At 42.7% G+C, this 20427-nt stretch overlaps 1 protein-coding gene across 3 annotated transcripts; it reads left to right on the forward strand.

Moving 5' to 3' along the window:
• Positions 1 to 29: 29 nt before the first annotated feature.
• Positions 30 to 19877, forward strand: AAMDC (adipogenesis associated Mth938 domain containing). Of its 3 annotated transcripts, none has more exons than XM_040964322.1 (4): positions 30 to 144; positions 7814 to 7977; positions 17184 to 17279; positions 19439 to 19877. In XM_040964322.1, exons 2-4 carry the CDS (start codon positions 7846 to 7848, stop codon positions 19577 to 19579), a joined length of 369 nt encoding a protein of 122 aa, XP_040820256.1. In that variant the 5' UTR covers positions 30 to 144; positions 7814 to 7845; the 3' UTR covers positions 19580 to 19877. The 3 variants fall into 3 exon arrangements, with proteins under 3 accessions (XP_040820256.1, XP_040820257.1, XP_040820258.1); XM_040964323.1 differs by having other exon boundaries at positions 91 to 165; positions 7830 to 7977; XM_040964324.1 differs by lacking the exon at positions 17184 to 17279 and having other exon boundaries at positions 91 to 165; positions 7830 to 7977.
• Positions 19878 to 20427: the final 550 nt, after the last annotated feature.

Here is a 20427-nt window from a genome sequence, read left to right on the forward strand (position 1 = left end):
GGGGCGGGAGGCGGGCTGCAGGCCCGGGGGCGGGGCTTGCGAGACACCGGCCAATGGGCGTGGGGGGGCGGGGCCGGCCGCAAGGCTGATTCCAGAAGGGCCTTTCAGCTAACGGGAGGACGCTGAGCAGGGACAGGAAAAGCCGCCCCGAAGGCAAGACGTTAGGTGAGTTTTCGGGGGGCCGGGACACCCGGGGGCTGACAGCGGGCTGCCAGAAGGTGGGGGAACGTCGAGGACGGTCAGTGAGAAGCTGAAAACCAACACAGCGCCTTGCTGGCAGGGCGTTGGGTGTCTGGAACGCTTTCCGGCAGGACCTTGGGTGAAGCGTCTGAAGGGTGTCGCTGTCCCCGGACAGACAGAAGGAGGGCGACCCCGAGAATCACCAGAGTGAAGGGTGGGGACGCCGCCGGGAGATGGGGGTCTGACGGGGACCAGGGGGGCCAGGGTGTGGTGGGGACCAGGGTCCCAGGGCGGACGTTCCAGGGACGGTGATGCGGCCAGCAGTTGGCGAGAACTCGGAGTTCCAGACTTTATGATACTTCCAAGTTTCTTCATTGCCTTGAACTTCGTGCCTACCTCTAAGGTTGTCCTGGATCCTTCACAGTAAAATGATGAGACTATGCGCTTGAATCTTGTTCCTAAATAGTGGCTGTCACCAGAGAGTAATTTACACCGAATACAGCTGTAGTTAATGTTCGATTCTGTTGAGCTAAACTGTTCAGAATGCACTGAAGCCTTCCGCAGTGCCTACTTTGTAAAAGGAACCCGAAGCGAGGTTCAGCATGAAACACAAAAGAGGAATATATGTAAAGGAAGACAGGCAAATCATTGTATCAGGAATACAGAAAATAATTTTAAACATTCAATTTTGGGACCCGGCGCGGTGGTGCAAGTGGTTAAGGTCCTCGCCTTGCACGCCCGGGATCCCATATGGGCGCCGGTTCTAATCCCGGCGGCCCCTCTTCCCATCCAGCTCCCTGCTTGTGGCCCGGGAAGGCAGTCGAGGATGGTCCAAAGCTTTGGGACCCTGCACCCGTGTGGGAGACCTGGAAGAGACTCCTGGCTTCGGATCAGCAATAGCATTAGCCATTGCGCTCACTTGGGGAGTGAATCATCAGACGGAAGATCTTCCTCTCTGTCTCTCCTCTCTGTATATCCGCCTTTCCAATGAAAATAAAAATAATAAAAAAATTGTATTAAAGGGAGGTGGCCATTTGATCTGACAAGTGTAGATGCCTTCTTTCCATATTGGATCACTTGGATTTGATACACAGCTGGTTGCTTCCTGTTTATACAGTGCCTGTACAGGGGCAGGGGACAGCGGTGCAAGTAGCTGGGGCTCCTGCCCCCTGCACTGTGGAGAGACCTGCATTGCATTCAGTGCAAACCCAGCCCTGCCCGTGTCCTGAAACATTAGGAATTAGAGCTGCACCTGAGTACTCTTTGCCTGTCTTCTCCAAAACAAAAAGGAAACAACAAAAAATGGAAGGGATTCTTACTTTATGGTTGTGAAATGTTGTAAAAGAGGTTTTAATTTGATGAGTAATGAAATTCTGTTACAAAGTTCCTGAAATGAACTAAACTGTAACATCTTGGAAGAATTCTCAAACAAGAGAATGTGATATAATGCAGGTGTAACAGTCTTCTGGAAAGACACCCCCAAAAATCTTCCAAATAGTCATTATGTAAATGCTCTTAAAGATGCATACACAGTGCTTTAAAATGAAATGAATATCCTTCTGAAGGAGTATCTGTAGGAAGAAGCTTCAAATTGAAAGACTTAATTACATGTCAATCGATGTGGCTTTTACACCATATCTTGTCTTGATCCTGCCTTTATTTTTCATTTTTCCAGTACTTTACTGCCTTAAAAAATAGTATTCTAAAAGCAAATAAAAACACTATTACTGTAGTGTTCTCATAAGATTACAGTTTATGCCTCTTCTAATCCCAACTGGCATGTGAACAAAGTCCTTGGGCAACAGAAAGTTAAATCCACCCAACAGATAAGAGTTGTTTTACTACAAAGCAAAGTTTAGGTCACATCTGCTAGGTCAGTTGTTGTAAATAAACAACACAAAGACTAAGAGATACTGCAATCTTTTCTTGCCTTTCTTAGCTCACAGAAATTGTGAGTTGCCAGAGTGTAGTCCCCACTAAGGTCTTTAAATAACTGGGTTTTGCATGGTGGAGTAGAAAGTAAAGGTGGAAGCCTGCAGTTGACTTATTACTGCCACGAAGAGACCTTTCAACACGCTTCACACACAGTGCGATAAGGAATCTCCCGAGGTAGTTCAAATCGGACTTACTTTTAAGGGGGAAAAAAGTTCAATTTTTTCAGTCAGAATTAATACCTGATTTGTTAAAAATACCAGAACAATGGAGCAGGCATTTGGCAGAGCAGCTAATATGCCATGAGTCGCCACTGTCCTGTAGTGGAGTGCTGGGTCTGCCTCCATTCAGCTTTCCTGCTAGTGTGAACTGATGCCCTTGGCTTCAGCTTGCCTCAGGCCTGTCGATGGGCATCTGGGGAGAGCAACCAGCAAATACAAGAGTGCTCTGTCTCTCTCTCTTTCTCTTTCTGTATTGCTGATTTTCAAATAAATAAAATAAATCTTGGGAAAAAAAGGCCAAAAAGTCAAAACCCAAACATCCATCAATAGGAAAATGGATACATTGTGATATATTCCTACAATAGACTACTGCACATAGCAGTATGTACTGGTGATGCACACTACAACATGAGTGAAAATCAAAAATACGCTGAGTGGAAGAAGGCATATACAAAAAAGGTCTTACATAATCTATTAATATGAAGGCCAAACCAATCTCTTGGAATAGAAATCACAGTAGTGGTTTCCTTTTAACTTAACTAAGGATTGACTGGAAAGGGGCACAGGAAGACACTGTAAATATTTTTCTTTTTTTATTTTTTTAAAGATTTATTTTTATTATTTTTATTGGAAAGGCGGATATACAGAGAGGAGAGACAGAGAGGAAGATCTTCCGTCCGATGAGTCACTCCCCAAGTGAGCGCAACGGCCGATACTATGCCGGTCCGAAGCCAGGAGCCCCTTCCAGGTCTCCCACATGGGTGCAGGGTCCCAAAGCTTTGGGCCGTCCTCGAGTGCTTTCCTGGGCCACAGGCAGGGAGCTGGATGGGAAGCGGGGCTGCCAGGATAAAACCAGCACCCATATGGGATCCCGGGCGTGCAAGGCGAGGACCTTAACCATTTGCGCCACCGCGCCGGGCCCTGTAGATATTTTTCTAAAAGGATTTATTTTTATTGGAAAGGCAGATGAGATTTAGAGAGGAGAGACAGAAAGATCTTACATTTCAAGCAGCATCATAACTACTGCACCAAACACCTACCCCTACTCAAACTCTTGAGAACAACCTACAGACATTTCTGTCTCTGCACTCTGTTAACTTTGTGCTTGTTCCAAAAATTTTTACACATACTGGTTTTGTTTGGTGGGTGAAAGGAATGCAATTCTGGAGCCTATGTGGAGAATTCCTAATTTTTAGAGAGGCAATTGGGTTTGTCTAAAAAAAGTCAGTATGTTTATATATATTATCACGGGAAAGCTGTAAAGCATAAGTGGAAACAGGAATATGTACTCTAAAAATAGTTTAATAAGGAAATGTACAATATCAAAAAGATATCCTCATATACACCAAGGTTCAGATCAACTGTTCTGATGTTTTGTATTAATGACAACTGAATACTAGAATGATATTCATTGATGAAATCATTTCTGAAAACTCTTCCATCTTTTTGCTTCAGACTGTATGTTCTTTCCGAAAGGCATGGCTGAAGTCGGTTTCTCTGAGTGAGCGTTGTTACTGAAAAGTTAAATAATGGTAGGGATCTCCATTGGATACTGCTCTATGCCTTGTATTAGACTTGGCCATCCAGCTTTGTAATCTCCACTGTTAGATAACCAGGAACAGACATTCTGTTTTCCAGCTTGGTATCCAGAACAGCAAGAACTGATATTCTCTGTTCTAGACCAAAAAGATTGTTAAAATGAGGGATATAGTGCTTATGTGCCAGTTACGGAGCAGTCTCGGCCCTGAGCTCCCAAGTCCATCACTACTCAGCTGGCCACCTGAACTCTATCCAGCAACTCTGACTGGAAAACAGCAGACTTTATATTTCAGCAGCACCAGCTTAACCACTGAACCCCAAATATAATACTTTTACTTTATATTTAATAAAAGTTTTTGGTTGCCAAACACATCAATTTTCACATGCCAAGCAGAACTGTGTTAGGCAAAGCATACTAGCAACATGATGCTTGAGGCCTGTGTTGTGATGATGCATGTTGAACTGCTGCCGGTAACACCAGCATCTCATATGTGCCTCCAACTGGAGGGCTTGACACAGTAGCTTAATGGCTTAAGTCCTTGCCTTGTATGGTCCCATATGGGTGCCAGTTTGTGTCCCAGTAGCCCTGCTTCCCACCCAACTTCCCTGCTTGTGGCATGGGAAAGCAGTCAAGAATAGACCAAAACCTTGGGACCCTGAACTTGCATGGGAGACCAGGAAGAAGCTATGGGCTCCTGACTTCAGATCGGCTCAGCTCTGGCCATTGTGGCCGCTTGAGGAGTGAATCAGCACACGGAAGATCTTCTCTATCTTTCCTCTTCTCTGCATAGTATATCTGACTATGTAATTAAACAAAACAAAACAGTAACAAACAGTCCATTGGTGATCAACTTTCCTGCTGATGTATCGGGGAAAGCAGCAGAAGATGGCCCAAGTGCTTTGAACCCTGCCAGCCACATGGGAGACCCAGATGGAGTTACTGCCCCCTGGCTTTGACCTTGCCAGCCCCAGGTTATAAGAACTATTTGGGAAGTAAACCTGCAAATGAAAGATCTCTCTCTTTTTGTTCTTTCTCTCTTTGTAATTCTACCTTTCAAATAAAATTTGTACAAAATCTTAAAAAATGATATGTGTGGGGCAGACAATGTGGAATAGCAGGTAAAGCCATAGCCTACAGTGGCAGCATCCCATGTGAGCTGATGACAAATCTAGTGCCTTTTAATGGTCTGAGGAAAGCAACAGAGGATGGCCCAATTGTCACCCACATTGGAGACCTGGAAGAAGCTCTGGACTCCCGGCTTTGTCCCTACCCAGCCATTGTAGCCATCTGGAGAATGAACTGATGGATGGAAGATTCTCTTGCTACAATTCTGACTTGTACATAAATCTTTAAAAATACATGAATAGGGCCCGGTGCCATGGCCTAGCTGCTAAAGTCCTCGCCTTGAACGCACCCGGGATCCCATATGGGCACCGGTTCTAATCCCGGCAGCTCCACTTCTCATCCAGCTCCCTGCTTGTGGCCTGAGAAAGCAGTCGAGGATGGCCCAAAACCTTGGGACCCTGTACCCACATGGGAGACCCAGAAGAAGTTCCTGGCTCCTGGCTTCGAATCGTCTGTGATCAAGTTTTAATATCTGGTGAAGGCTTTCTTGCAGCATTGTCCCATGAAAAACAGCATCCCGTGAAAGAACAGCAGAATGGGTGTGCAGAAAGACAGAGGGCCAAACTCATCTGTGCCTGAGGACAGAACCTGAGTTCCTATCTCTGAATACTCTTCAGTGGCAGATCATTGCAATGAACTGTAGCACTAAATGTATGACTTCGATTTTCCCTGTATCATTTGGCCACTTAAATCTTTGTTGTCTGATTTTCAACCTGGTTTTTGAGAAGTGTCTTCTCTGTCACTTAACATGCGGCCAAGGATTAATCAGAGTTTGCTCAAGTACCAGTGCTGGTATTCTGCCTGTTAGGTGTCTTTTACATTCAGCTGGGCATCAGGAGTCTTCTCACCCCATCACTGAGCACAGGCTCCACCAGGATATGATGTTTCAAGAATTAGGCCTACTTGGTTTTTGTTACATAGGCTCATAGACTCTGGTTTACACAGCATATGTGGAAAGCTTTTGAAGCCTCCAATACATGTATTATATTTGGAAAATTGTTTTATAGATTTATTATTGGCAAGACAGATTTACAGAGAAGGAGAGACAGAGACAAAGATCTTCCATCTGTTGGTTTACTACCCAAATAGTCACAATGGCCATAGCTGAGCTGATCCAAAGCCAGGAGCTCTGAGCCATCCTCCTCTGCTTTCCCAGCCTTAAGCACAGAGCTGAATGGGAAGTAAAACTGCCAAGGCACAAACCAGTGCCCATATGGATTGCCGACACTTGGAGATAGAGGATTAGCCAGTTGGGCCATCATACCAGCACATTTGGGAAACTATTAAAACCCTGCCTAGTTGGTCAATCCATGCTTGTGACCAAGACCATCCTTTTGAACTTGATAATGTTTAGAATGAAATGTTCCTGGGCCCAATGCCGTAGCCTAGTGACTAAAATCCTTGCCTTGCATGCCCCAGGATCCCATTTGGGCGCCAACTCTAATCCCTGCGGGGGTCCTGGCTTCGGATCCGGGCAGCTCTGGCAGTTGCAGCCACTTGGGAAGTTCTTCTCTGTGTATCTGTCTTTCCAATCTTTCCAATAAGAAAGAAAATAAACCTTTAAAAAAGGATGAAGTGTTCCTGCTGTGGCAGTGCAACAGGGCTGTCCATTTACTTTTTTTCTTTCATCTTTTATTTATTTATTTTTTTTAAAGATTTATTTTTATTTTTATTTTTTTTTTTTTTTGGAAAGGCGGATATACAGAGAGGAGAGACAGAGAGGAAGATCTTCCGTCCGATGAGTCACTCCCCATGTGACCATAACGGCCGATACTATGCCGATCCGAAGCCAGGAGCCCCTTCCAGGTCTCCCACACGGGTGCAGGGTCCCAAGGCCTTGGGCCGTCCTTGACTGCTTTCCCAGGCCACAGGCAGGAAGCTGGAAGGGAAGCGGGTCTGCCGGGATAGAACTGGCGCTCATATGGGATCCCGGGCGTGCAAGGCGAGGACCTTTAACCACTTGTGCCACCGCGCCGGGCCCAATTTTGTTTATTTATTTTTATTCGAAAGATATACAGAAAGGAAGATCTTCCATCCACTGATTCACACCCCAAGTATCTACAACAGCCAGAGATGAGTTCATCCAAAGCCAGGAGCTCTTAGTTTCTTTCTGGGTCTCCCATGTGGGTGCAGGGTCCCAAGGCTTTGGGCCGTCCTGGACTGCTTTCCCAGGCCACAAGCAGGGAGCTGGATGGGAAGCAGGGCCATCGGGACAGAAACTGGTGCCGATCCCAGCTTGTGAAAGGCGAGAACTTTAGCCTCTAGGCCCATATGCTGTTCATTGTCTTTCTTTTTTTTTTTTTTTAATATATATATATTTTTAGTAATTACATTGCATTATGGGGCATTCATTTTCATGGTGACAATGGGACTGGGGTGGGCACTGAAGTAGTTCTATGCAAGAGCAAAAATTATGTTTTTACCTGAAATTTGGTGGTTTTCATGAATAAGCAGTTTTCTATTTCTGCCTTTTAATTCTAGATTAAGAAAGCTGATTTTTGTTCTGTTTTCCAGCTGTATAATTGTTTTAGGGGAAGAGATGTATCAACTTCCTTATGCCATTACTCTGAAATAAATCTCTACCTTTGAATCTGACCTGTAAATACAAATCTCCTGTGGAGTCCCTCTAGAGCCAGAGAAGAAGTTGTACTATCTGACTGCAATGACTGGATAAATCAGAATCCCAGGAATAATAGTTACTGTTTAAAGAAGTACCAACCACATAAATGAGAACGCTGCATCCTGAATTGTAGAGACCGGGAGCTTAGTATCACTAAATTTGTGGTGGGAGGCTCTATAACTGATTTAGCATATTTTTTTTTTTATTTCAGATTTCACTCCAATTCAATGTCTTCCCCTGAAATTGCTTCCCTTTCATGGGGACAGATGAAAGTACAAGGCTGCACCACACTCTATAAGGACTGCAAAGTATGGCCAGGGGGCAGTCGGGCTTGGGACTGGAGAGAGACAGGAACCGAGGTAAGAGGTGAGGCCAGTCAACACTGCAGGAAGGTGACCAATTGAAAAGTAATTACTCTTCTCTTTTGGTGAGAAATACTTCACTACCACCAAACTCACCCTTTCAGAGTGTACAGTTGATCCCCTCACATTCATAAGCTTGTCAAACAAGTGCCCTGTCTTCCCTATCCCTAGCTTCTGGCAGTGACTCATCATCCTGGTGTCGTGAATGTGCTTATTCCTAATGTTTCACGTACAGGAAACAATTCATTTCTCCTAGGAACAGACTGCCACAGTCCAGCTCCAGCTCAGTTCGGAACTTGAGAAGGGTGCGTGGTGAGGCGCCAAGAGAATGAAATGGACCACTACAATTCCAAGATCATAATGGACAATGCTACAAAGCTGTCTGCTTTATTTTTACAGAAACCGTCACAAAGGCTGGCATAGACTTTTCACACCTGGTCAAGCAGGCATTCCTAAGGATATTTTTGCCAAATGTTTCCTGAGGCAGGATATCCTTAGTCCTAATCCTGTGGTCAGAAAGTTCTCAATAGATGGGCTATATCAATCAGTAACACATTCCCACTACAACCCTCATTTTACAACTTCCTCTTGAATCACAGAAGGAGGGGGCTAAAGATCAAGGAAAGAGGGAAGAATAGATTCCCACTACACCTGGAGACTTAACACCCTTGATTAGCATATGGTCAATGGGGAAGGCCACGACAGCATGAATACTAAAAGGCCTTTTTGCTAAAACAGTATCAGCAATATCAACTTCCAAGTTCACAGTGGCAGACCAGGCCTAAATAGATTACAGGGTTCTCAGCAGGGTTGTCCTTTGTCCATGCAAAGGGAGGTGGAGCTGCATTCAGGTGGTTGTAGAGACATTCACGGGCCCAGTGGGAAATTCCTTGAGGCCCTGCCTGCAATGGAACAATACTCTTCACACCTTCCTGTTGTCCACACCCTCCTCATGGACCCCAGCAACAGAACAAACAGGAATAATTTGCTAGGTCATAGGCTAACTATGTTTAACCTCTTGAGGAACTGTCAGACTCACTAAATTGAAAAGGGGGCAAGGAGACAAACCCCACAACCCTCTTGTCAATGTCTGACTGCTCAGATTACTCTAACAGAGAGACTTTGTATCTTGACAGTAATCATATATTTCTGATCCCTTCTAGGGGACTTGAAAGTGTGAAATCAGGATGTCCCAGTGATTGGGTTCTGTCAGGGACCCTCTTCCAGTCACTGTCAGTGAACCTCTCATATCCTTATGTGACAGATAAAAGAGGTACTTCCTTTGTAATATATTTCCATCATGTATATTTCATTTTTTTCCCATCCTGTATATTTTAAAACATTATTGTGAGGAGCCAGTGTTGTAGCAGGTAACACCTCCACATAATGATGCTGGGATACCATATGGGCACTGGTTCAAGTCCCAGATGCTCCTGTTCTGACCCAGTTCTCTCTAATGCCCCGGGAACGCAATGGAAGATGACCACTGGACCCAGCTGTTGGTCCTGGAAGCAGCTCCTGGCTCCTGGCCCAGCCTTCGCCATTGTGACTATCTGGGAAGTGAATCAACCCATGAAAGATCTCTGTCTCTCCCTTTCTCTGTGACTCTGCCTTTCAAAGAAATGAGTAAATCATTAAGAACAAAGGGGAGGAAAAAACCCGCAAAAACAGAAAACATTATCATGAAAAGGGAACCACAGGTTTCACCAGTGTGCCAGAGGAACCAGTGGCAAAAAAAACCAGGCCAGCTTTTAGGAGGCTGTTAATTCAAACAAGTGGTAATGAGAATGTGACTCAGGCAGTGTCCATGGGGACAGATTCCAAAGCTTCTATAACCTTCCCTCACAGAATTTGCTTTCATCAGCAACATAGCTAGATAGGCGCTGCCACTATCCATTTATGTTCACTTAATTTGTTCAGAAGAAAATGCTCCTTTGAAAGCTTAATTTAGTAATTTTTCCAAATGCTACGTAAGATATCCAAGCTATAAAAATAAACCATCCTTTTCTTTAGCTGGCATAATGCAGAATAGCTGGTGGATATTTTTTTTTCACAATCTTTCCCCCAAGAAAAAAACAGTAGGGTTTTACAAACTTGGGCCTCGAGAGAGAAAGCCCCTTAGAGGAGAGGAAGAGGCTAGGATTGGGTGGTCTGCCCTGAGGGGATGGAGCAAGTGCTGCTGGTGGCAGGAGAGCTCCTCCCTAGCTGTCTGACACTGCACCTCCAGGCCAACACATGCACTCCACAGGCCCCTGCAGAATTATTCTTGCTCTGTATGTGACACCCTGGGCCCACAGTACTGCGGCCAACTGTGACATTTCTTGCTTGAGTTCTATTGATCCAGCCACTGATCGCTGCACTGTCTCTGATCTCTGAGGCTTCACAGGACCTTCGTTTTGCACTCTCTACTGACATTTCACTTCATTTCTAGTAGTCCTTGGCCTGCCTTCATTATACTACAACGGGCGCTTCCGAGGCTAGGGATCCTGTGGTGCTACGCAAAGGAGGTGTTATTCTTTACTAAATAAAATAACTCAGTGATTCAGATAAATGCATTTACTAAGGAAGATGAAGACTTTGAGCCCTGACCTATAATTCTATTAAATATTTACTGTAGTCACTAAAAAAAAAAAAAGAAAAAGAAAAAAAATTGCTAAGTTCATTATTTACTTCCCAGTGATTCTAGGGTTGGTCAATACTAGAAGACCAAAAAAGGGTATTTAATATAACATAAGACACAGTCTTTAATAGTTGTTACAACCAAGTGACTATGTATCCTTTGTTTTGCCTCTTGAAATGATAAACTTCGGGGTAGGTCTTTACTCTGTGAGATGTTATGGTATAAGTAACTGTGCTTATCTTCTGGCTCCACTCCCAATTCTAGCTTCCTCCCAATGTGCATCCTTTGTGGCAGCAGATAATGGCTCAGGTAGCTGCATCCCTGTTATCCACATGGGGTCAGTTCTTGGTTGCCAGCTATGACACCGCCCAGCCATTGCAGGCACTTGGGGAGCGTATCAGCAGATGGGAGCACTCCTTCTCTCTCCCGCTCTCAAGTAAATAAATATTTAAGTTAGGAATCCAAATATATTTTTTAATCGTAATTTCCATAAAACTTTCCCGATCTGTAAGAAGTCGGGAAAATGGAGGCAGAGATAACTGTTCAGAGACACCAGGACATTAGCTCTTCATACTTGTGAAGATAAGGATGTAATCCTGCTGATGATCTGTTTGCATCACGTTTGCATGTGTAAGTGTTCTAACCTAAAACACTCTGCTATTCCATTAAACCTGAGTGTGTACAGTTGTAATATTTATTTGAAAGGTAGAGTTGCAGAGAGAGAACTCTTCAGTTTGCTGATTCACTTCCTAAAGGCTGCAATGGCCGAGCTGGGCTGGTCTGAAGCCAGGAACTTGTAGCTTCTCCTGGGTCTCCCGCATAAGTGCCACGAACCCAAGCATTTGGGCTGTCCTCTGCTGCTTTCCAGGCGTATAGTAGGAAGCTAGAGTGGAAGTGGAGCAGCTAGAACACAAACCAGCATTCATATGGGTTGCTGGCACAACAGGCAGCTGCTTTACTCACTATACCAGGATACCAGCCCTTAGTGGAAATTATTTAAAAAGGTGTTTATTAGGTAAGCTTGAATATAATGGAGTAACAATGGAAGAGAATTTTGCTTCATTAGCAGCTTTGGAATACTGACTGACAAAGGTCACCAGGTCTAAACCACCCAACAAATCATGAAACCTGGGAAAGCCTCAAGGATCTGGTGTACCCCTTGAGGCCTTGTGTGGCCACTTAGCTTCTGCTTACTTCTGTATCCTTGGGCAAGGGAGCAGGTATATTTGGTTTTTTTCTGCAAAACTGTAACTCACTTATAAAAGTGAAAAAATATGAGAACAGTGCAAAGAAGTTTCATGCATCTTTTATCCAGACCCCAATTTTAACATTTCATCTTGTTTTATTTCCTCTCCACTAGCAGATACATGGTGGGTTTTTTTTTTCTTGACCCGCTTGAGTATGTTTTAGATATATCTCTTTATTCCTCAATACCTAATTCCTACAAAAATGTGAAATTCTTCAAAAAAACAAAGTGATTCTCTAGCATAATCACAATACAAGTAACAAAAAAATTCTGAAATTAATCTATTTTCTAAAATATAAGCCCTATTAAAATTTGTTTTTATATTAATAGGATAACTGCATGTAACCTTTTCTTCTTCAAGATTTATTTATTTATTTATTTGAAGGTTACAGAGAAAGGGATAAACCAAGAAAAAGAAAGACTGTCCTTTTGCTGGTCCACTCCCCAGATGACCAGAGTGGCCAGAGCTGAGTCAAGCTGAAGCCAGATGCTTCTTCCAGGTCTCCAGAATGGATGACAGGAGCCCAGACACTTCAGCCATCATCTGCTACTTTTCCCAGGCTAATAGCAGGGAGCTGAACTGGAAGCAGAGCAGCCAGGACTTGAATTGGCACTATATGCGATGTTTTCATTGAAGATGGCAGATCTACCTGCTACACCACAGCACTGGCCCTGAATATAGTCTTTTGAGACTTGTTGTACATTTTAGATTCATCTATGTTTTCACGTGTAGCAGTAAATGATTCATTTTCATTGATGACTAGTATTCCATCATTTAAATTGTAATATGATTTGTTTACTCACCAGTTGGTGAACATTTGGGTTGTTTCCAGTGTGGGGCTATCATACATAAAGCTGCCATGCGCATCCAGGTACAAGTTTTTGTATCAACACAAGTTGGCATTTCTCTAGAATCAATAACCAAGAGTATGACTAATGACTTACTTCATAAAGGGTTTTATGAGAAACTGCCACACTGCACTTCAGAATAGCTGTACATTTTATAAAATTACCAGCAGTGAATGAGATGTATTTTTTGGTCCTTGCCTTCATTTGGTATTCTACTTTGGTTTTAATTTGCAGGACTGCATGAATCATGATGGTGAGTTTGTTTTCATGTGCATCCTAGCTACTTCATGTATCTTTGGTGAAGTGTTTGAATATTTTTCCCATTGTTTTCATATTGTTTTAAGTTTTTTAAATATTCTAAATATAAGCCCTTTAAATGGCAAATATATTTTCCCACTCTGTGGATGTTCTTTTCATCTTATCAGTAGTAAGGGAGAACATGTTACAAATGAAAAATCAATAGAAGCCTAATCTGACTGGCCGTGCAGCACACGGAGGGTGACTTGCAGTGAGTGGAGACACTGGGAGCTGACAGACCGCATTACAGAATTTGGCATTTAATCTAAGGGAATAACAAACTATTGAATACTTTTAAACAGCAGGTTGACATGTATGGGTTTTTTGTTTTGACAAAATCACTCTGGATAGCATATTAGGAATGGATAATTGTAGAAGACTAGAAGAGTTTTCTGGAAACCAGTTAGAAAGTTTCTACCATTGTTCAAACCTTAGACCAGGATGCTGGCCATGGAGATGTGAAAGGAATACACTGCTAAGAGATGATAGATGGGGGCTGGTGGGACAGCAAGCCACGGCTCCAAGTCCTTCTGTTCCACTTCCGAACCAGCTGCATGCTAATGGCCTGGGACAGCAGCAGAGGATAGCCCTGGAGAAGCTTCTGGCTCCCAGCTTTGAATTAGCTTAGCTGCAGCCACTGTGGCCATCTGGGGAGTGAAGACTTATTTTAAAAATCATGAATAGTAAGTAAATGTCTAATTCCTATTTGTAGTCGTTGTGGAGAAACACTGAATATTTTTATTTATTTATTTATTTTGGAAAGGCAGGTTTAGAGAGGAGGAGAAACATCCATCTGCTAGTTCATCCCCCAGGTGGCGGCAACACCGTAGCTGAGCCCATCTGAAGGCAGGAGTGAGGAGCTTCCTCTGGGTTTCCTACATGGATGTGTGCAGGGTCCGAAGGCCTTGGGCTGTTCTCAACTGCTTTCTCAGGCCACAGGCAGGGAGCTGGAAGGGAAGTGGAACAGATAGGATACAAACCAGCACCCCATGGGATCCCAGCGCGTGCATGGCGAGGATATAGCCACTAGTCTGTCATGCCAGGCCCCAACACTGAGTATTTTAACATTATATTACATATTTAGCTGTAGGTTTTTCTTAGATGTCCCTTATCATAAAGAGAGGAAGCTACTCTTTCATTTTCATATACTAAGATTTTTCTTTTTTTGAAAGGCAAGCAGACCAGGGGACAAGCAGAAAGCTCCCAACCACTGATTCTCTACTCATATGTCTACAACGGCTGGGCTTGGGCAGGCCGAAGCTAGGAAGCAGGAACTCAGTCTGGGTCTCCCGCATGGGTGAGTGGCAGGGATATGACCATCTGAGCATCAGCTGCTGCCTGCCAGTGTGTATCAGCAGGAACCTGCAGCTCGGAACACTTCTGGGGTAAACCCAGACATTCTCATGTGGGAGGCCAAGGATACCGAAATGCCAGACACCTGTCCCTGCTGTGAGCTTCCTGTGTTTCTGCATCTGTTTAGATGTTTATTTTTTCCCTCTTTATTCTGTGGTAAACAGTTCTGATTTTAAAATGTTGAACCAATCTTGGATTTGAAAATCTGGTTTTTTTTTAGTTAAATTTTTAATAAGAATTCACCTATTGGTGTTCTTCCAGTCAAAAAAATTTTTTTTCCTTCTATTTTACTTTTAATTTTATAATTACATAGGCGCTGGGATTTCCCTGAACCCCTCCCTCAATTAGAAAGTTTCATTTTATATTTAATTTTTAACATACATAGGACTATTTACTGTTTCAATGAACCAGCTTTTGGACTTCTGATCTTTTCCCTTGGCTGTTTACTATCATTTTCTGTCTCATAATAGAAAAACTATGATTTTATCATTTAGCTTTGGAAAAGAGAAATGTAATCATTTAGACCTGTATCTATTACATTTAATGGTCATTTTAAGTATTACTTAGCCATGACCCATAATTTTAGATATATTTTTCCTTCATCTTTTATTTAAAAAAATATTTTATTATTCAGTTACCAATTATTTGAAGTTTTTCTAAAATTTTTGTTGCTAAAAATTTCTGGTTTAAGTCAATTATGTTAGAGAACATTCTCTATTTCATTTCTTTGAAATGTATTGAGTCTTATCTTAGACCTATACAGTCCTATGAATGCTCCTTGTACATGTGAAGAACTGTGACAACCTAAAGACATTAGGTCAAATGATTTATTCTACCCAGTATTCCAACAATTATGAGGACTTAAAAATATCTACATTTATGATTTTGTATTCCTTTTAGATAGGGGATTTCTGTCTTCACATATTTTATAGCTGTTATTCAGAGTGTAACAATTTTGAATTGTTCTTGAATTAAACCTTTCAGAATCATGAAATGATATTTCTTATCTATTAACTCCCCATCTTAATCTGATATGAATATAACCACATCAGCTTTCATAAGTTTTGTGTTGGTATTTCATCCTTTTTCAGTGTATATCTTTATTAACGATGTAGACCTTTTTAAACAGCATTTAGGTGCTCTTATTTGTGGTTTGACAACATTTTGAATTTAAATGTTTCATCTTGCTATTTGTTTTCTGTTTTCCCATGTTATTTTTAAATGTTCTGTTTTCTCTGTTGGTGTTTTGGCTCTTTATGGGGAGGTGGCTGGTGGAATGTGTGTGTGTGTGTGTGTGTGTATCAAACTGAATGAGAAAGCAGTGTGGCTCAGTGGATTCAGCTGCCATTTATGACTCACGGCAGAGTGCCTGGAAAGGCGCCGCAGGCTGGACCATGTACTTGGGCTTTTGCTATTCACGTGGGAGACCACCATGGAGTTCTTGATGACTCTTGGCTTTGGCCTGGCCCAGACATGACCATTGTGGCCAACTGGGGACAAACCAATGGATGGGAGTTGCTACCCTCTGTCTCTTTGCCTTTCAAATAAGATGAAGTAAATATTAAAAAAAAATTTAATGGTATTTTTAAAAATTATTGTATTTATTTGAAATGCAGAATTTCAGAGAGAGAGTCAAAGAGAGATCTTTTATTCACTGATTCCCTCCATAATTGCTAGGGCTGGACCAGGCCAAAACCAGAAGCCAGGAGTTTAACCTGGGTCTCCTATGTCAGTGCAGGGGCCTAAGTACTTGGGCTGCCCTCCACTGCTTTCCTAAGCATTTAGGCAGAGACCTGGACCAAAAGTGGAGCAGCAGAATACAAACTAGTGCTCTTGTGGAATGCCACTCCCCAAAGGCAATGTGCATTAAAATAAAATTGCATCAAAGCATACTTCAAGACTCAGTTAAAACAGCCTATATTCCGTTACAATATCCCACTTAATCCTTCTTTCAAGATCCTCAACTCTATTTTAGCGCACTCTGTTATAACATTTGTACATGTTCATGAAGCTTCCAAGGATTATTTATTTCATCTCAACATTTCTAATGTTTATTCTGAGATTTGGCACACATCAGATGCACAGTAGTAGTTGGCTGGATCAAAGAACAGAGGTTTCTGGGCAAGGGATGGCCTGCTTTGTCTGAGCTGCAGTGCTCAGGCCTCTGTCCTCATGATGACACCTGCCAGGTGAAGCCCAGTGAAGCTAGCACGTCCCAGATGGCAACCCCCAATCCCCTATGCCAACTCAAGAGTAGTTCAGATGCCTCCGTGCTTTAATGCTGCAATCATCTTTATTAATACCTTACCTTAATCATGCCTGGGAGACTATTTTACAAAGTGATAATGTTTTAGAACATAAATAGAGATTTCCTGAAGTTGCCAGTGAACTCAGAGAAACTCTAAACTGGTACATAATTGCTTTCTTCCACCCACATCTGTCACTTTGTATCTGAATGACCGCAGGGCTCAAAGCCCCGCCTTTGCACTGAGTGTCTGTGCATGCTGTTCCCAGATTAGTTGGTACTGCTCTGTCCTTTGGGTCTCAGCTTAAATGTTACCACCGTGGAGATGCCATCCCTTACCGTTCCCCAACCTCCGACATCTAAATCAGGTGCCCAAACTGCTGACATTTATCCTTAGTCTTCCATGGTTTTCACTAACTTGGAATCTTGGCAGCACTGTATCTTCTGCCAATCCTGGGATCATGAATGATCCTTGGCACAGACTGAACCTCAGTAAACATTTCTTGGGTGAATGAATCTCACAAGAATGTCTGTTGGGAAAAGAAAGACTGAGAGCAAGGAAGTACCTGTCTGCTTTCTCTTTCCACATCCAGCATTCTCCTGGTGTGCAGCCTGCGGATGTAAAGGAGGTTGCGGAGAAGGGCATACAGACCCTAGTGATTGGCCGAGGAATGAGTGAGGCCTTGAAGGTAGGTGTTGGCGGGCATGGCCTTCCAGAATCCAGGTGGTGCTGCTGTGGACCTCTGCCTGTAGAGATGGGTCCACTCAAGTTCACCTCTATGTATTGTGCACCCTCATTCTGCTGAGCCAGTGGGTGACTCAGAAATGTAACAGCTGAGGCTGCTGCTCTGCTTACTCAGGGTAGGGCTCTCTGGTTTGTTTAACCATGAGACTCTATTATTTCAGCTGTTTTTCAGAAATGCCTCAATGCCAGAATTTCCCAAGATCTACAATTATAAATATAATAATTTGTTGCTTAACAGTCAGGACACACTCTGAGAAATCAGCAGTCTTCAATGTGTGAGCATCATAGAGTGTCCTTACCAAAGAGGACTACCACATCACCAGGGCACGATATCTTCTGGACTCACCCTCAACTAGGACGCACATAGTTGACTGCTGGTAGGATCGTTTTAGGAAATGCATGGCTGCTTGTGGTGGTCCTTTAGATTGTAACACTGTTTCATATTTTATAGTATATTTATGGTCCTTTTGCCTTTCCTTTTTCTAAGTACATTCAAGTTAAGCCTTTTTCTCCCTCTCTAAAAGAAGGTTTTAATTTTACTTACAGAAATAACACATTGTAAAATGGTAAAGATTCAGTTCAGAATTGAATAAAAAGATGAAAGATTTACATCCTCAGTCTCCCCACTTGGTGCTCACTGCTCTGGTTGTCTCTCCTACACATATGTCAGTATATACACACGTCAAAAACCACATGTGTACCTGTAAGCATTTCATATCAGCAGGATTGCACTATACAGTATCATTCCTTTTTGTCTCCAGTTAAATTATTACACGATGCACTTCCGTCCATATAACTTCAGGGATGAGCTTCTTGCTCTACTTTTTATGGATAAACTGTACTCCTGAGGGAAAAGTATAATTTATTTATATTTTGAAAATCTAAACCAATTTTCCCCCATTACTATAATTCCTGTCTATAAGTCTTTTGTTGTTGGTAGGAACTGTATCCTACTGTAGTTTTAGCCATATTTTCCCAGTTGAAAACTTACCTTATAGCAGTGAGGTTGAAAATATTTCCCTTTCATTACTACATATAGTGCATTCCTTTTTTCCTGCTGCATTATGATCTTTTTACTGTTTATCTGTTGAACTCTTTATTTTATTTATGTAGAGCTACTGGCTATAATGTAAATAAAAACATGTTATCTCAGAAAAGACATTTGTAAAAATAGCTGATTTTAGGAGACTTGTTAGAAACCTTTCAAATGTACAGAAGATATGTAAAGCATATTAAAATTTTTTCCAAGAGTTCTTTTAGAGTTTCTCTTCTTTCAGAATCGAGTTAAAATCTATTTAAAAATATATTCAGGATGAACCAGAGTTAAGAAGATATCCAATGACAGTTGCCACTATTTATAAATACAAATCAAGGACTATCTAGGAGGCATATTTCCTCTGAACACTAGAGAAAATGACATTAATACAATAAACAAGGTCCGTGCCCCCATGGATGATGGAAAAATTAGATAACAAACGCTGTGAAGAAAGTGGTCACTTTAGTGACTTGGTGGAAGGCCTCTCAGGGAAACTGTTGGAGCTGCAGAGTATATACTGACTGATTTATCCTCACACACTGTGATACAAATTATCCCTGTTCTCAGGACAAGAATGGGGCTGAGAAGGTTAAATAGCTGCGCTTAGCTCTTGTAGGTGGAATCTAGCAAAGTGTGTATTTAGATTCAGGCCAGTCCAACTCCAGTTTTTCTAAATTCACAGTTAGGGCTCTTCACCATGCTAGACATCTCAACTGGGTCTCAGTGGATCCCTTCACACTAGGTCCTAACACAACTGCAAGTTATTGCAGATGTGAAAACAAAATGCTCAGGGTTTAATTCACCTACTTAAGGTTGAACTGCCGAGCAAGGACATAGAACCAAGGCTGGCACCCAAATCCACGCTTTCTCGATTTCTCTTGACCTTTGTGTTCTACTCAGAGGTCTTTTTGGCTCACTGTCAAATTTTGGACTAGTGATATGCTAAGTGACTGAGGACAAACAGATGATGCTGTCTAATCCTATTGGGTACTCTTGACACATAGTAGGATAGGAAGCTCTGGAGGGGCTCCCTCCTTAACTTCCTCCTCTCTTTTCCTCCTCCCTAGGTGCCTGCATCCACTGTGGAGTACCTCAAGAAACAAGGCATTGATGTACGAGTCCTCCAGACAGAGCAGGCAGTGAAGGAGTATAATGCCCTGGTTGCCCAAGGGGTCAGGGTGGGAGGCGTCTTCCATTCCACCTGCTGATGGAACCTTATGAGAGCAATAAATCACTGTGCAGGATGGCCTGCAACCCTTAATTCTCACCATTTTGCACACCAGCCTCCTCCAGGCATTTTTAAACAACTGCTCTAGTCAGGTCCTATTCCAGGTTCTTGGGATGCATGAATATGACAACTTAAAGATCAGAAGATACAGATACTGGCTCAATTTTATCATGTACTAAACGTTGGACAGGATATAACTGGAACTTTGGACAAAAATTAACTTTGTGCCTTGAAAACCAAAGAAACGTGTATGCATTAAAACCAGACTGCAGTTGGTGTTTGGAGTATATACTTGTCAATTGAACTAATACTCTTGTTTTTAAAGATTTAATTAATTTAAAGGCAAAGCATCAGAAAGCTCTATCTGATGGTTTGCTCCCCAGTAGCTAAAAGCAATGGCAGAAGCAGACCAGCCAGGACTTGAACTGGCACTCCAGCAGGGGTGATGGTATCACAAAGAACAGCTTAACCTGGCCCACACGGGCCCAACTAATGTTTGCTGAGTAGCTTCTAGGCCAGTCACTGCCATGAGCTTCTGAGAAACAGCAAGAGTGTTTCTGTGAAGTTTACATTCAAGTGGGGAAGGTAAGGATACAAAGTATATATAAAAACATACAATGTATGCAAAATCCTATGAATAAGCAGGTAAGGCAAAGATGGATGGGGTTGTCTCAAGTAGGTGACCAGGAGAAGTCCTGAACGACATGAAGGAGCACTCAAGGGACAGTAACCGAGTGTGCCCTGGGAGTGGGGGGTTGAGACAGGTTTGCTACTGACTGGAGCCAGGCAGGTCTCTCTGGCACTCACATTCCCTGTGTAGGTGCTGGG

The sequence above is a fragment of the Ochotona curzoniae genome, unplaced genomic scaffold, assembly GCF_017591425.1.
Source record: "Ochotona curzoniae isolate NIBS_2020 unplaced genomic scaffold, NIBS_Ocur_1.0 scaffold_3223, whole genome shotgun sequence".
Taxonomy (NCBI): domain Eukaryota; kingdom Metazoa; phylum Chordata; class Mammalia; order Lagomorpha; family Ochotonidae; genus Ochotona; species Ochotona curzoniae.

Excerpts from the sequence above, each read along its gene's own strand:
- AAMDC (XM_040964322.1), top strand. The coding sequence starts at position 7,846 with ATGTCTTCCCCTGAAATTGCTTCCCTTTCATGGGGACAGATGAAAGTA. Across the intron at positions 7,978-17,183 it reads GGAGAGAGACAGGAACCGAG|CATTCTCCTGGTGTGCAGCC; the intron begins GTAAGAGGTGAG and ends TTCCACATCCAG. Across the intron at positions 17,280-19,438 it reads GAATGAGTGAGGCCTTGAAG|GTGCCTGCATCCACTGTGGA; the intron begins GTAGGTGTTGGC and ends CCTCCTCCCTAG.